Source organism: Rana temporaria, chromosome 5 (assembly GCF_905171775.1).
Source record: "Rana temporaria chromosome 5, aRanTem1.1, whole genome shotgun sequence".
NCBI classification, from domain to species: domain Eukaryota; kingdom Metazoa; phylum Chordata; class Amphibia; order Anura; family Ranidae; genus Rana; species Rana temporaria.
This window is the reverse complement of record NC_053493.1, coordinates 52,403,514-52,419,485: the sequence shown is the minus strand read 5'-3', so window position 1 is coordinate 52,419,485 and position 15,972 is coordinate 52,403,514. Positions and strand designations below refer to the sequence as shown.

General features: G+C 41.9%; 1 protein-coding gene across 2 annotated transcripts in view; it reads left to right on the top strand.

The window, feature by feature from the left end:
• MASTL (microtubule associated serine/threonine kinase like) overlaps positions 1–15,121 on the top strand; it is a 31,277-nt gene extending 16,156 nt beyond the window's left edge. Inside the window, exons 9-13 of one of the 2 annotated variants that reach the window (XM_040352576.1) lie at positions 2,788–2,914; positions 6,712–6,726; positions 10,395–10,508; positions 11,520–11,621; positions 14,716–15,121. In XM_040352576.1, the coding sequence (XP_040208510.1) occupies positions 2,788–2,914; positions 6,712–6,726; positions 10,395–10,508; positions 11,520–11,621; positions 14,716–14,873 (516 nt within the window). In that variant the 3' untranslated portion in view covers positions 14,874–15,121. The remainder of the gene's footprint in view (positions 1–2,787; positions 2,915–6,711; positions 6,727–10,394; positions 10,509–11,519; positions 11,622–14,715) is intronic. The other variant, XM_040352577.1, reaches the window with a different exon arrangement.
• Positions 15,122–15,972: the final 851 nt, after the last annotated feature.

Genomic DNA, 15,972 nt, shown 5'->3' with positions numbered 1-15,972 from the left:
TCTGCAGCTAAATGTGACCTGTGTCAGTTCAAATGAACCAAGGGACATAGTCTTCCATTTCGGTGTTGGTATTTGGACCGTGCTTTGTTTTTTCTGTGCCTGGCAGCACTCGCCTAAAAAAAAGGCTGATCATGCCTGGCTAAGCCCCCACCTCTGTAAACTGACCACGCTGTATCATGACTGCTGAGCCCTGACACCGTGGTCAGTTTATGTGCCTCCGTTATTTATTTATTTATTTATTTTTTTATATATATATATATATATATATATATATATATATATATATATATATATATATATATATATATATATATATATATATATATATATATATAGTTGATCAGGAGTGCTCCGCCCCGCTTGCTGGAGTGATCAGCCGGGCAGAGGAGAGAGCCTGAGAAGTCGTGTGATTGCCAGGAGCCATTCTGATATAGGTACAGGCAATATTTTTTTTTTTTGTTTGGTACAGAGGGGATGGGAGGATTTTATGGTAGTGGGTTAACAACCACTTTAAAGTGGTGGTAAAGGCTTATTTTTTATTATTATTATTATTATTATTATTATTATTATTAATTTTTTTAATTTATTTTTTTATTATTTATATACCTACAAGTAAGCCTATAATGAGGCTTACCTGTAGGAACAGCAGATATATCCTAAATGTGCACTGTTTAGGAGACCTTTACTTTAGCGGCCGTGATGTCACTGGCGCAAGTGCACTGCGCTCTTAATAGATGATATGCCGTCCATAGAGCGCCATGCCGCGGGAGAGACATCATCGCGGCACGGCCAATCAAACGACGGCTGCCCGCCAACCTGGAGGGAAGACAGTGACAGCGTGCTGCTGGGAGGTTTCATTTTCAGGCCTTTTATATTGTGCTAGTATGCGATTCAATTGTTGTTCTAATTTGCAGGGAGGAGTTTTCTGGTGTGTGTGTGTGTGTGTGTGTGTGTGTGTGTGTGTGTTTTTTTGCGGTTTACTACTGCTTTAAAGAAAATCTGCTCATGTTGCAGCCCCCTCCCAAAGTATTTGGAAAATAAACCAAGAACTGGAGCCCCTAGATACGCACGTACGGGGGTCTTGGTTTTCTTCCCCTTCTTTTTTTATTTTTTTTTATTTTTTTTGTAGCACAAAAAAATAAACTGCAGAGGTGATCAGGTACCACCAAAAGAAAGCTTTTATTTGTGGGTACAGCATCACACAACGACACAATTGTCGGTTAAAGTAACGCAGTGCCGTATAGCAAAAAATGGCCTGGTCATTAAGGGGGTAAATCCTTCTTCCAGTTAAGTGGTTAATGTTGCTGTAGGCCTCTTGGCAGCCTCCCTGACAGTTTTCTTATCTTTTCATCAATTTTGGAGGGATGTCCAGTTCTTGGTAATGTCACTGTTGTGCCATATTTTCTCCACTTGATGATGACAAAGCCGAACATGCAGAGCGCAGGCGCCGTATAGAGCCGACTCACATCTCCGCATGTTCGGCTTTTTTCGGAAGCCCCGTAACTCGTGCGCGCCTACGCAATACGGGGGGCGGGGCCTTATCTGCCGGGGCGAACAGACGTCAATCATCTGGGCGACCTCTCAGATGACAATTCCCCCCTAGGCATAGAAACGCCTACTCCCGCGGGGAGAAGTAGATTGAAAAAATTAATTACAAGGTACGTAAAGCATAAAAAAAAAAACGAATTGCGGACAGTACTTGTTACGACTATAAGGGAGTTGGTCAGATATACATGTTATTAGGGTGAACCTCCACTTTAATCAGAAGTACTTTAAATTATAGGTGTGTAATGACTCCTATTTAACATGAGTTTGAATGTGATTGTTTAATTCTGAACACAGCTACATCCCCAGTTATAAGAGGTGTGCAACCACATTATTTTTAGTTTTTATTTTTTTTATTTTTTTATTTATTTTTTATTATTTCTAACCCCACCTCTTCTAAAAGATTTCAGTTTGTTTTTGAGTTGTACAGTTTATAGGTCACATTAAAAGTTCTGAAATTATTTATCTTTGTCTCATTTTTACATCACAGAAAGCTGACATTTTACTGGGTGTGTAGACTTTTTATATCCACTGTATGTGTCCCTATAGAGAGAACTTGCTAAAAAAAAACCTTGGCAATTAAAGGGGTTGTAAAGGTGTAAAAAAAAAAAAATCCCTAAATGGCTTCCTTTACCTTAGTGCAGTCCTCCTTCACTTACCTCCATCCTTCCATTTTGCTTTTAAATGTCCTTATTTCTTCTGAGAAATCCTCACTTCCTGTTCTTCTGTCTGTAACTCCACACAGTAATGCAAGGCTTTCTCCCTGGTGTGGAGAAAGCCTCTTGAGGGGGCGAGCAGGAGAGTCAGGACGCCCACTTACACACAGCTCCTTTCTCTATCTGCAAAGTAGAGGGTGTCCTGACACTCCTGCTTTCCCTCTCCCCTCTCAAGAGGCTTTCTCCACATCAGGGAGAAAGCCTTGCATTACTGTGTGGAGTTACAGACAGAAGAACAGGAAGTGAGGATTTCTCAGAAGAAATAAGGACATTTTAAAAGCAAAATGGAAGGATGAGGTAAGTGAAGGAGGACTGCACTAAGGTAAAGGAAGCTATTTAGGGAAAACATTTTTTTACCTTTTTTACAACCCCTTTGACGTTAAGAATTTTAAAAATGCTTACTGCAGAAGTTACTTTCCACAAGGACCTAAACTTCTGCTGATTTAGCTTGAAATTGGTGAATGACATAACTGAAATAGAAATCCTAGATATTTGAAATTTTTTTTTTTTTTTTTTTTTTTTTCAGGGTCAGGTAGACACACCGTACCGAACACCAAAGAGCGTGCGTCGAGGCGCAGCGCCAGCTGAGAATGTGAAAATCCTGGGAACACCTGACTATCTGGCTCCTGAGTTGCTATTGGGAAAAGCACATGGTGAGTTTCTCTTTCTTCATTGGACATCTTTATTTGTGTGTTTTTTGATGTGGGTGATACAAAAATCATACAGACCTCTGATTTTTGGGCTCAAACGTTTGGCACCATATTCACAATGAGTAAAGAACTGTGTGCCCTGTAATGCATGATATTAAACCTAGAACCAAATATGTAATATATTGCAGCTTACCAATCATTTAGATGTGGCTGTGTTTTTATTTTTTTTTATTTTTTTTATTATTTTTAACTGATGATCTGGCCAGCAACACACCACCTGTATTAGCCCTCTTCCACACGAGACGGACTCCATTGCTATGGAGTCCCCCGGCTCAGCGGGAGATCTCTCCGCTGAGCCGGCCGGTGACAAGTCCCTCTGCTCACTGAGGGGGGAGGGGCTTGTGCAGCGCCGCTGTCTCCTATGGAGAGAGCTGATAAAAAAACGGACAGCAAGTCCTGTTTTTCATCAGATCTCATCTGATCCGCCATGGACGTATTGCCATCCATCTGATTTTTGGCGGGTCGGATGTCAGTGGACATGTCTCCGCTGACATCCAACACTCCATAGGATTGCATAGAGCGGCCGATCAGGTCCGCCATCAAAACTGACAGGAAGACCTGAACGGTCTGATCGTGTGAAAGGGGCCTTAGAGTGCCTCCTAGCTGAAGGAGCACAGGGACAACTTTTGGATTGCAGCATTGTATTATCTTAAGGGGAGGGGGCAGGGGAGTGTTTGATATAGATACACAAACAAATCAAAGCTGAACTCCAGCTCACACTTGCAAGTAGTTGGAGCAAACAATTTAATTTATTTATTTTTTTCCTTTTGTAAAAACATGTTTTTACTTGAAAGCTGGTCATTGCAAGAACCCCTGGTAATGGGGTTGTCTCAACCCTGTAACTGCTACATCTGCAGGGCAGCTTTTTCTGTTGAAAAACAGACTTACTGGATCACTTAATGAAAATAAATGAAAGAGCGCCTAAAACAAATGCAAATCTCACATCTTAGAATTGGTAAGCTTTAGTATTATGTTTGTTTTGATTTTTAGGTTTTAATAACGTTTTAACAATTTCTTAACCATCATTAAATATTTCACTGCATCCATATTCCCAACTGTCTTTTTATAAATTTTCCTGATCACCTAAGTACTTGTAAATCCCGGCATAAAGGATAAATCATATAAGTAGTATTAACCTCAAAAACAAAAATGTAATATACTGCAGCTTACCAATCCTAAAATATAGTGGCTGCATTAGTATTTTTTTATAGGCCTTTTTTATTTCTTTATTTTTCACTTGGTGATCCAACCAGTACATCTGTTGGTTTAACTTCCTTTTTACAGACCAACCTGCCAGAGGATTTGAGACAAACCATTCACCACTGACAGAGGTGGAGGTCCAGTCTAAAAAAAAAAATTTTTTTATACTTGCCAGAAATTTCTGTTACTAGGCAGATCATCCTAATCTTCCTCTTCTGCTGTGAGGTTCTGTGTTCTCCTTGCAAAGCCTCCTGGGAAATGGAGACGCTCTGCCTTCTGGGACACAGGATGGTGTTCCCATTCACAAATGGCCAAGCGACAGGAAATGGGCAGTGAAGCCGCAAGGCTTCACTGCCTGTTTCCCTTAGTGAGGATGGCGGCGCCGAGACAGCCAAGATCGTCCGACATCGCGGGCAACCTGGACAGGTAAGTGTGCTTATTAAAAGTCAGCAGCTACAGTGTTTTTTTTCTTTTTTAAAGCCTCACCCCTGCTTTAACAATGGTCCGCTTTTATTTATGCAAGACCTTTATCCCAAAAGGGGGGGGGGGGGGGGAGAGGTTGCTCCTTAACCACTTGCACTCTGTTGTTTTGACGGCGGCAGTATGGCAAGCCTCCGTGAATCGTCGTAGCTGTAAGATGGCCGCCGGCAGGGCTGCTGTTAGAAATCACGGGGCCCCGTACAGCCTACCTGGCAGCCCCCCCCCTCAAATAGAGAGAGAGAGATAGAGAGATATCTATCTCAACATTTTCACAATAAATATACTAAAATCATTCTTAGCGGACACACAGATAACAGAGAAGCTGTGTGAATTGGCCCTCTTTTAAATAGTTTTCAATGTTTTTTTCAATAAAAATATTTTATATATATATATATATATATATATATATATATATATATATATATATATATATATATATATATATATATATTATATTATATTATATTATATTATATTATATTATATTATATTTTTTTTTTTTTTTTTTTTATAATTTAACAATTTTTACAAATTATTTTTATACGATTTTTGATTAAAACAATACAAGGGTTTTTTTTTTTTTAACGGGACAAGGAAGCCGGCAGTTGTGTCTGTGTGTGTCTCTCCCTGCAACAGCTAAAAGTTGGCGGGAGGGTTTTCAGCTGCTGCCAAGAGCTGCACAGGGCATCCTGTAATTGCCCCTCCTACCCTCTGGTGTTTGGGGCCCCCCTGTGTGCCTGGGCCCCCTACAGGAGGACTGGTGGTCCCTCCCCTATCAGCGGCCCTGGCCGCCGGCTACCCGCGATTGCTCCTGGGAAGGACAGAACAGAGATGTCAATGTAAACAGACTGATCCCCGCTCTGTCAGGGGAGTAGAGACAGATCGTCTTCTCCTAGTACTTAGGAGCAACGATAGGACTTGAAACACAATGACGGAACACGCTTAAAGTGGAGGTTCACCCGAAAATTTAATTTTTAACATTAGATTGATGCTCATTTTGTCAAGGGAAATCGGGTGTTTTTTTTTTTTTTTAAATCGAAGCAGTACTTACCGTTTTAGAGAGATCTTCTCCGCCGCTTCTGGGTATGGGCTACGGGTCTGGGCGTTCCTATTTGATTGACAGGCTTCCGGCGGTCGCATACATCGCATCACGATTTTCCGAAAGTAGCCGAACGTCAGTGCGCAGGCGCAGTATAGAGCCGCACCAACGTTCGGCTTCTTTCGGCTACTCGTGACGCGATGTATGCAACCGTCGGAAGCCTGTCAATCAAATAGGAACGCTCAGTCCTGAAGACCATACCCGGAAGCGGCGGAGAAGATCTATCTCTAAAACGGTAAGTACTGCTTCGATTTAAAAAAAAAAAACACCCGATTCCCCTTCACAAAATGAGCATCAATCTAATGTTAAAACATTTTTTTTCTGGTGAACTCCCGCTTTAACCCCTTCCCTGCCAGTGACATTTATACAGCAATCGGTGGTACAGCAGAGTAGATTATTGAAATGTGATTCTTTAAAGTGGTTGTAAACCATAGTCATGAAATCTGAACAGAGCACATCCAATATATCTGTAGTGTTTACTTGTCTCTCTCCAAATCTGAGTGTCGTTTCTCTCTGGTGCTGGGTATGGAGAGAGAACAGCACACAGCTTGTCTATTCAGAATACAGCTCTGTTCCTTCATTTCTCTGTCTAATGTAGAGGGGGGGGGGGGGGTCCCTTCCTCCAATCAGCTCTCACACAGTGGATAAGGGCTGTAACTGCAGCTCTTCACCCCCTCCTCTGTACTCCCCACAGATGCGAAAGGATTTAATCACAAATCTGCACTTTTGAAGGGGTGTAGAGAAGACTGCAGATAAACACGTAAAACGTATGTAGGAGGGTTCCCTTCACATGGTATATGTGGGCGTCTACATCCAGTTGAAATTGGTTGTATCAAACCACGTAACCTATTGTATGGTCCGCATTCGAACTTGCTGATTTTTATACTACCCTTTCATTCTCTTCTTTAGTAAAGTTACCTTCACCTCATATAATTTTGTATATATTTTTTTTTGTGTACAGGACTTCTGAGTTGTGGTAAGTTACACATTGCTGCTTTGGTAGTGGGATGCTGCTTTATTCAGTCATTGGCATGAGAACAATGTTCAAATTGTATATTGTTCCCCTATGACTCCCACAGTTTATACAGATTTACTAACGCTTAAATTGTCAATGGTCACTGTGATACTTTTAGAAGTGCAAATCTTTAGAGTGCTTTCACACTGAAAGCGCCCAGGCATCGGCGGTAAAACACTGCTATTTTAAGCAGTGCTTACTGTTTTTGCAGCGCTTTTTGGCCGCTAGCGGGGCGCTTTTAACCCCCCCTGTTAGCGGGAGAAAAAGGGGTTAAATCTGCAGGGGCACTTTAGGAGCGGCGTATACAGCGCTGCAAAGAAGCTGTTTGCAGGACTTTTTTTTATTTTTCTACGTCCTGCCAGCGCAGCGCCCCGGTGGGATTGCAGCTGGGGCTTTTTTTAGGTGCTATTTTTTAGCGCAAAAGCGCTTGAAAAACACCTCCAGTGTGAAAGGAGTCTTCTAGGAAATCTCCACCCAAGTCCAAAGCCAGGAAATTGGGGGGGGGGGGGGGGGGGGGGGGTCTACCTTTTTGCAACCTCTACCCCCTTAAACACGTAAGGGTTAATTGCTCGTATATCTAGGGTGCTGGAATAAGGAGAAGCGGCCTTCTTTCTAGACCACAGCTACACTCTCCTCCACCACATACAATATAGGGTTCATGGCCCTGCATTGTACAGGATGATGTTGGACTGTCTGCAGATCCAAGCCCTAGGAAGAAAAGGGCATCACCGACGCGTGGATTGGTTAAGTAATCCTGCTGTTGCTCTACGTCCTACACATAACAAGCATTCTGCCCTTGCAGTGAAAGGGGGGGGGGGGGGGTACAGCAAGGGTAGATCTATACTGTGGAAGCTGTGGCCAAAAAAGGAAAGCAGATGAGAAAGGACTGGTCATAGCTTTGTCTGTAGGCTCCTCCTTACAGGTGATATTTTATTACCGACTTACGATCTTTGCTCCCACTTCCGGGCATAGATACCCGTGGGTGGCTCGGGTATCTACGCCACTTCCTTCGTCCCCCCGCTATCTTCTGGGAGACACACAGGTCCCAGAAGACAGCAGGGACCAGTGAAGTCACGCAGTGCGACTTGCACATGCGCGCAGTAGGGAACCAGGAATTGAAGCTGCAACGGTAGGCCTGCTGTGGATCTTGTTTCTAAGAAGATTGAATTGTCTGCCTCTGAGGATCAAGTAGTTCTTGGCCTAAAATATTCGCTGATCTATTAAAACTGGAGGGTGCAAATGCTTGTGCAGCTCTGACTAAAAACCAATCGGCTTCCAGGTTTTATTTTAAAAGTTGAACAAGCTAAAGTTAACAGCTGATTGGCTACCATGCACTGCTGTACCAGATTTTTCACTCGCCATTTTTAGTAAAATTTAAGTAAAATTGATGTTAAACTCCTGCGTAGCTCTTCCTCCCTTGGGCTACTTTCACACTGGAGGCGTTTTTTTTCAGGTGCTTAAGGGCTAAAAATGGTGCCTGAAAAACGCCTCCCCAATGTGAAAGCATTCGTGCTTTCACACTGGGGTGGTGCGCTTGGGGGGGGGGTCCTGCAAGCAGCACCCTCGGGGAGTTGCACTTTGTTCTGCACTCTGCTGAAGCCTGCTGTCACCTGACGTCACAGAATTGGTCCAGGCTCGGGCAAGATCGCCATCATATGGTCTGGATCTGCCCACATGCCAGAGCCACGGAGAGCCTGAGCTGGCCACTACCACCCACTCTGTGGTGATCCGCAGTGTTTGATTGGTCTATTCTCAGTGTTGGAGCCGGCGGGGGACAGTATCGGACCACTGCTGCGTCCACCTAGGTAAGTACGATTCAAGAAAAATCACAAATCCCATACTTCTAATATCATTTTAGGAGCGTATCCAGCTGGAAAGCTGTTCCTCGAAAAAATTTAGCCATCACCTTAAACCCAGGATTGTTTACAGGAGTGTTTATTAAAACATTTTAATTACAGGAAAAGTGGACATTCCCTAAGGCCCCTTTCACACGATTTTTAGTGCCGCTATACCGTCATATTTACTGCGATATTCGGCCGCTAGCGGTGCGGTTTTAACCCCTGCTAGTGGCCAAAAAACGGTTAATACCGCCCGCAATGTGCCTCAGCAGAGGCGCATTGCCGGCGGCATTACCACAGTTTCCCATTGATTTCAATGGGAAGGAGCGGTAAACACCCCACTCCTATACCGCTCCAAAGATGCGGCTAGCAGGACTTTAGGAGCGGTCCTGCTTGTGCAACACTTCAGTGTGAAAGCTGCAGGGCACAATTTTTTTTCAGGTGGTATTTCAGCGCTATTTTTAGAGCTAAGCCGCCCGAAAAACATTTTCTAGGTGTTTCCTATAAGACAGAAAATGTTTTTATTTTTTTGGTTTAGCTCCATGCTTGATTTTAAATGCAACTACTGTAACTTGAATTTTAAATTGAGCACTAACAACTAGGCGGTGATAAACATAGCTGCTTGTATTTGCCATCTCACGGCTTCATTATGCTGCATGGTATGCCTAGGCTGGTGGAGTGGGTCTTGTAAAGTGTGGTTTTTCTTCTCCTTTTTTTTTTTTTTTTTTGTATTTATTTTTTCCTTTTTCTCTGCTGCAGCAATTTTTTATTTTATTTTTTTTATTTTCCCCAGATCAAATTGTATCTGAGTGAAAAGACGTTTCTGATATTTGACTCTGACTGCAAATGTATTTATCCTTTAATATTGGCGAATAGTTTCTCTACACCGTTTATAATCCTGTACACGTTTTTAGATTAGTAGATAAATACGTTGGAACAGATGACGTTGGAACAGCCACAAAAAGCTATAAAGATGCATACTAGAATTTACCAAGTATTTTTCTTGTTAAAGAAAAAAAATAAGAATTTACCAAGTACACAAGGTCAAAATCAGGTGACTGGTATTGGTACCCTTCCATATGGTAATGGGGGGGGGGGGGGGGGGATCAGTAGGCACAGTAGTATCTATCTCGTGATTTATTAGATTAGTCTCCGTGTTTGATAGTCGGTGAGAGACGAGGACTTCCAGTGGGACTTTAGTCTGAAAATGAAGTCCTGCTGGATCACTTAAGACTGGCCCCTTTTGCAGTCTAGTTATGTAAAGCATTAAATAGGTGCCTATACTGTTTTAAAAAGCTAGTGATTCGCTGTCCCACCCTGCTCTGCACATGCTCAGTTGCTCTCCATTTTTGTCATTGTGCCAAAAATCCAGACACTAGAGGACCATCTGCTGACAGCCTACTGCTGCTTAAGGGCTTTGGGCTTCAGAAAAATGGCAGCATCCAGTAAGAAGAAACGGGGACAATGCTGGAGGCAATTTACAGCACACACTACTTTTGGTAGCATTATTAATGTATGTTCCTTGCTAAAGAATATATATATATATATATATATATATATATATATATATATATATATATATATATATATATATATATATATATATATATATATATATATATATATATATATATATATATATATATATATATATATAAAATTTTTTTTTTTTTTTGTAAAGTTCCGGTTTAAAAAGCTGATGTAATTCTAAGCTAGAACTTTTAACTTGGCCTACATGGAAGAGTTCTTGTTCATATTGTGCCTACTGTTTTATATTTGTTTTGTCTTCAGGACCTGCAGTGGATTGGTGGGCCCTCGGAGTTTGCCTGTTTGAGTTTCTGACCGGTATTCCCCCTTTTAACGATGAGACTCCAGCATTGGTGTTCCAAAATATTTTAAAAAGAGGTATTGGATTTATTTCCACAAAGTGAACATGTCATCTGTTTTAAAGTGGAGTGTGTGTGTGTGTGTGTGTGTTTGTTTTTTTTTTTTTTTTAGATTTTTGGAAAAAAAAAGTGTGTATGTATGTGTGTGTGTGTGTGTGTATATATATGTATATATATATATATATATATATATATATATGTGTGTGTGTGTGTGTGTGTGTGTGTGTATATATATACACATACATACACAAATTTTTATACTCCCCAGAAAGGGCGGTTGCTATGCGGAACTAGCTCTTCTTTGTCCTCCGTCGCAGTGTCTTCTGGTGAATGGGATGCGCTGCTTTCTGGGAACTGTGTGTATATCCCAGGAGGCAGCTGCCCATTCACAAAGCGCCGCGCGAGTAGGAAACGGGCAGTGAAGCTGTAAGGCTTCACTGCCTGTTTCCCTTCGTGAGGATGGAGGCACCAGGACCAAGCGATCGCTGTCGGGGGCGACTAGGACAGGTAAGTGTCCTTATTAAAAAAAAAAAAAAAAAAAAATATGAAAAATCACGGGTGGAATCCTGCTTTTAAGCTGTGTAAAACTAAAAGTGCTGCCTTTAAAGCTGGCACCACAATTTCCTTCATATCCATAAAGACTCTTCTGGCAATTCCTATATTTTTTTTTTTTAGTCCTTTGTTTCTTGATTTTGACATCACCAACTTGGGGGACAAGCCTTGCCCATTCTTCTCTAGCGGGAGCTCCTTACTGGCCACTGATCTCACTGGACATGGAAGTAGTAGGTTGATTACTTTCACCTAAAACTTGGAGAATGTCAGTGCCTTGGCAACAAAGCTAAACCAGAACCAAGAACTTTTTTTTTTTTTTTTTTTTTTTTTTTTTGTAATAATGGACACCTTATGGTGGATGTTGTTGGATGGCTGCTCGGTAATCAACTTTTGCTATATAGTTATAGCATCTGTGTTCTTAATCTAGTTGTTTACAATTTTTTGAGACTTCATATTTCAAATATTCTTACTTCCTCAGATATCCCCTGGCCAGAAGATGATGAAACCCTTTCTGTCAATGCTCAAAGTGCAATCAATATTCTGCTTAACCTTGACCACACAAAGAGAGCTGGATTAAAAGGTACTGTCTGCCTACATCATTGCTATTTGTGGACCTTGTGATAAGATTCTATAACTGGACAAGTAACCCACAATACTTTTTTCTGCTGATCTAGAGTGTGGAAATTTTACTTAAAGCTTAGGTTTAGCTAAAGTTACACCCCTGTTAAAATGTCAGGTTTCTGTGATGTAAAAAAAAAAAAAAATGAGACAAAGATAATTTCATTATCCACCTTTTTTTTCCACCTGTAATCCGACGACACATCTGTTGTTGTAACATTTTAAAACATTCTATCCACTATTTTTTTTTCCGACAACAGCTTGTCATCACTCAATTCCCGTCGGAAAATCCAATCGTGTGTATGAGGCTTTAGACTAAAGCCCCGTACACACGATCTGATATTCCGACAACAATTGTCCGATGGACGTGTTTTGTCGGATAATCTGACCGTCTGTATGCTCCATCGGGTAATTATTGTCGGAATTTTTTTCGACAACAAATGTTGGCTGTGCATGCTCTCAAATTGTCCAACGACAAATGTGTTCCGTCAGATTATCCGATCGTGTATACACAAGTCCATCGGACTAAAATCCAAAGTACAAACGCGCATTCTCTGAACCAATGCTTACTATCAGACAACATTGTCAGAAGTTGCCCAAAGAGTGGCGCTAAAGAGCAGAAAAACCACGTAGTTTTGTGAATGTTGGCTGAAAAAGTTCTGCCGTGTGGATTCAGAACAAGTTCACGGACAACGCCCTTCGGACAAAAATCCATGGATTTGTCTGATGGAAGTCCAATCGTGTATATTAGGCTTAAGACTAAAGCCTCGTACACACGATCCGATTGTTGGCAGGTGATTGTCTGTTCTCCCAAATTCTTACCGTTGGTACGCTCCTTTTGACAATTGTCCGACTTTCAGCCAACAAATGTTGGATGACAGGCTATTAAATTTCCGGCAGACAACGGTTGGACAACTGATTTTCGTATGGTCAGTACACAAATCTGTCACACACAAGTCGAAAGTACAAACATGCATGCTCGGAATCAAAGCTCACCAAATACAAAATTGGCAGAAGGGGCCCAAGAGCTGAAATTCCTCGTAGTACACAGTGCCGATCCTGACCTTTCTGGGGCCCTAAGCACAATTCTGCTAAAGGGCCCTCTATCTGACCCGTGATACCGTGAGCTATGTAAACTATTTTCCATTGCCACATAACATTCAGGTTTTTTTTTTTTTACCACATAACATTCAGGGTTTTTTTTTTCCCCCCACATAACATTCAGGTTTTTTTCCCCCCACATAACATTCAGGGTTTTTTTCCCCCCACATAACATTCAGGTTTTTTTTCCCCTCACATAACATTCAGGGTTTTTTCCCCCCCACATAACATTCAGGGTTTTTTTTCCCCCCACATAACATTCAGGTTTTTTTTCCCCTCACATAACATTCAGGTTTTTTTTCCCCCCACATAACATTCGGGTTTGTTTTTTTTTACACATATAACATCCACCTCCTAGTCCTACCGTTTCCAAAAGGCATTGGCAGGGAAAATAAAATCTGACAGTCACCACAGCTGTGCCGCTCTCCTCAGAGTGACTGACTCCACCCCCCCCAGGAGCAGGGAGCTTCAGCACTTAGCCGCTCGTGGACTACAGCTCCCATAAGCATTAGTGGTGGCCGTCTCACTGACCTCTGACTCACTACTGCTACATTGTCAATGTTCAGCGCCGTGGGCAGATACTCGGACAGCCGCAGCGGCGGCCATTGTTCCCGTTAGGAATCACAGATGCAAATAGAAACTCCATGCCCCCCCCGCGGGGCCCCGAGTAAATCCGGGGGCCCCTACGCAGCTTGCGTAGTCTGCGTATAGGGCGGATCGGCCCTGGTAGTTCATCACTACGTTCATGTTTGTGGCATGAAAATTATGTAACGGTATGCAAGACAAGATCCTGGCACATGCTCTTTTAAAAAAATTAGACGCTCGGTTGTCCAACAATCTTACCGTGTGTACGGGGCTTTAGACTAAAACTAAATCAAAATTTGCTGCCAAAATGAACACTACTGACAATCATTGGAACTGAAGAAGTGGCTTGGAGATGCTACAAAATGGTCACGGATAGATAAGAACCTTCAGGCTCCCTTCACACCTGAGCGTACTGGATAGCTGGTGGAATTGTGTGATTCTGCCCACGATTCCAGAATTGCGGCAAAACATGGGATGCGTTTGCGATGCCATTATTTCTTAATTGCCCCCCAAACATGGTGTCCATTTTACTGTGTGGAAAAAATGCGCCTGGCTCTGTGCTAAAATTTGGTACATGAGCTTCTTTGGTGTGTTTTTTGGAGCAGGAGGAGGCCAATTCGAATGAATGGTGCTGCTCGAAAAAAAACACAAAAAAAGCTGTACGGTTGGGTGTGAATGGAGCCTCATGCATATTTTAGTGACCATCTCATGGTATAGGAAAAATGTTGAGAGAAATGCAATTACAAGTTTACAGACTGCAAAGAGAACCTTTTTTTTTTTTTTTTTTTTTTAAACCTGTCAACAGTATAAAGCCTCGTACACACGATCAGTCCATTCGATGAAAACGGTCTGAAGGACAGTTGTCTTAAGTTAACCGATGAAGCTGACTGATGGTCCGTCACGTGTACACACCATTGGTTAAATAACCGATCGTGTCAGAACGCAGTGACGTAAAACACAACGACATGCTGAAAAAAAACGAAGTTCAATGCTTCCAAGCATGCGTCGACTTGATTCTGAGCATGCGCAGGTTTTTAACCGATGGTTTTGCATACTAACGATCGGTTTTGACCTATCGGTTATCAATCCATTGGTTAAATTTTAAAGCAAGTTAGGTTATTTAACCTTCAGTTAAAAAAAAAGCAATGGGGCCCACACACGATCGGTTTTGACCGAACGGTCCGTCAGACCGCTCTCATCGGTTTAACCGATCGTTGACTTCTGAGAATCAAGATTTTTTTTGATTTTTTTTTTTATCATTTATTTTAAATGGTTGACAATTGGAGCATCTATGCTTCTCAAAGAAAGGTGGCGCTATAGATACTGCTCCATTGCATTATAAAAATACATATATTTTTATTTTTTTACAGAACTGAGGGCTCATGCTTTTTTCCATGAAATTGAATGGGACAATTTGCACAACATTGAAATGCCCTTCATACCACAGCCAGATGATGAAACGGACACCACGTACTTTGACGCCAGGAATAACGCACAAGATCTCAAAGTGTCTGGATTCAGTCTATAGGCCGTTTTCTTTCTGGAATACCCTTGTATATCTTTTTGTTGTGAGAAGTAATTTTATTTGTTTTTAGATGAAATATGTTGCGTGGTTTGGCTTTTAACCAAATGGTTCCCCCTCTCCCCCCCCACTGTACAGAACTTTTGAAATATTTAAGCTGAGCTTGGCCTCACATTCCATGTACATACTCTGCCTGCTTGGACTGGGTCCATGCTGTTTGCATCCTACAATAAACCGTCTATTAAATTTGTAAATCTTTATGTAAAATTAAAGTAATATAATTTCTTAAATGTGGTCTTGTCCATATATATATTTTTATTTTTTTTTAATTATGAAAAAGGCAATTAGAGATAACATGTCATATTGCAAAAAGTACAAAATCAATAGACATGTATAATGAGATTTCTTCTGGTCAGGTAATATCCACTAAATCAGTGGTTCTCAACCCTGTCCTCGAGTACCCCCAACAGGCCATGTTTTGGGAATATCTCTTAGATAAAATAGCTGTCCAAAATACCAAGCCACTGACTGATTTAACCACTTCAGCCCCGGACCATTGGGCTGGCCAAAGACCAGAGCACTTTTTGTGATTTCGGCACTGCGTCGCTTGAACTGACAATTGCGTGGTCGTGTGACATGGCTCCCAAACAAAATTAATTCTTTAAAACCACTTAAAGCGGGGGTTCACCCTAAAAAAAAAAAATGTCTGTTTACCATGCCATCCAGCATACTAGCGTAAGCTACAGTATGCCTTTTTTATTTTTTCGCTGTACTCAGTTTAATCCATTAGTTTAGTTTCAGACTCCCACGGGGAGTAGGCGTTCCTATGAAGAGGGGAACATGATTGACGGCCGGCTATGGCGCGTCACGCGTTTTGAAAATAGCCGAAATAGGACTCGGCTCTTCACGGCGCCTGCGCAGTCAGCTCCTAGTCTGTGCGCAGGTGCCGTGAAGAGCCGAGTCCTACTCCGGCTATTTTTGGAACGCGTGACGCGCCATAGCCGGCCGTCAATCATGTTCCCCCTCCTTCATAGGAACGCCTTTCCCAGCGGGAGTCTGAAATGAAACAAATGGATTAAACTGCGAGTACAGCGAAAAAATAAAT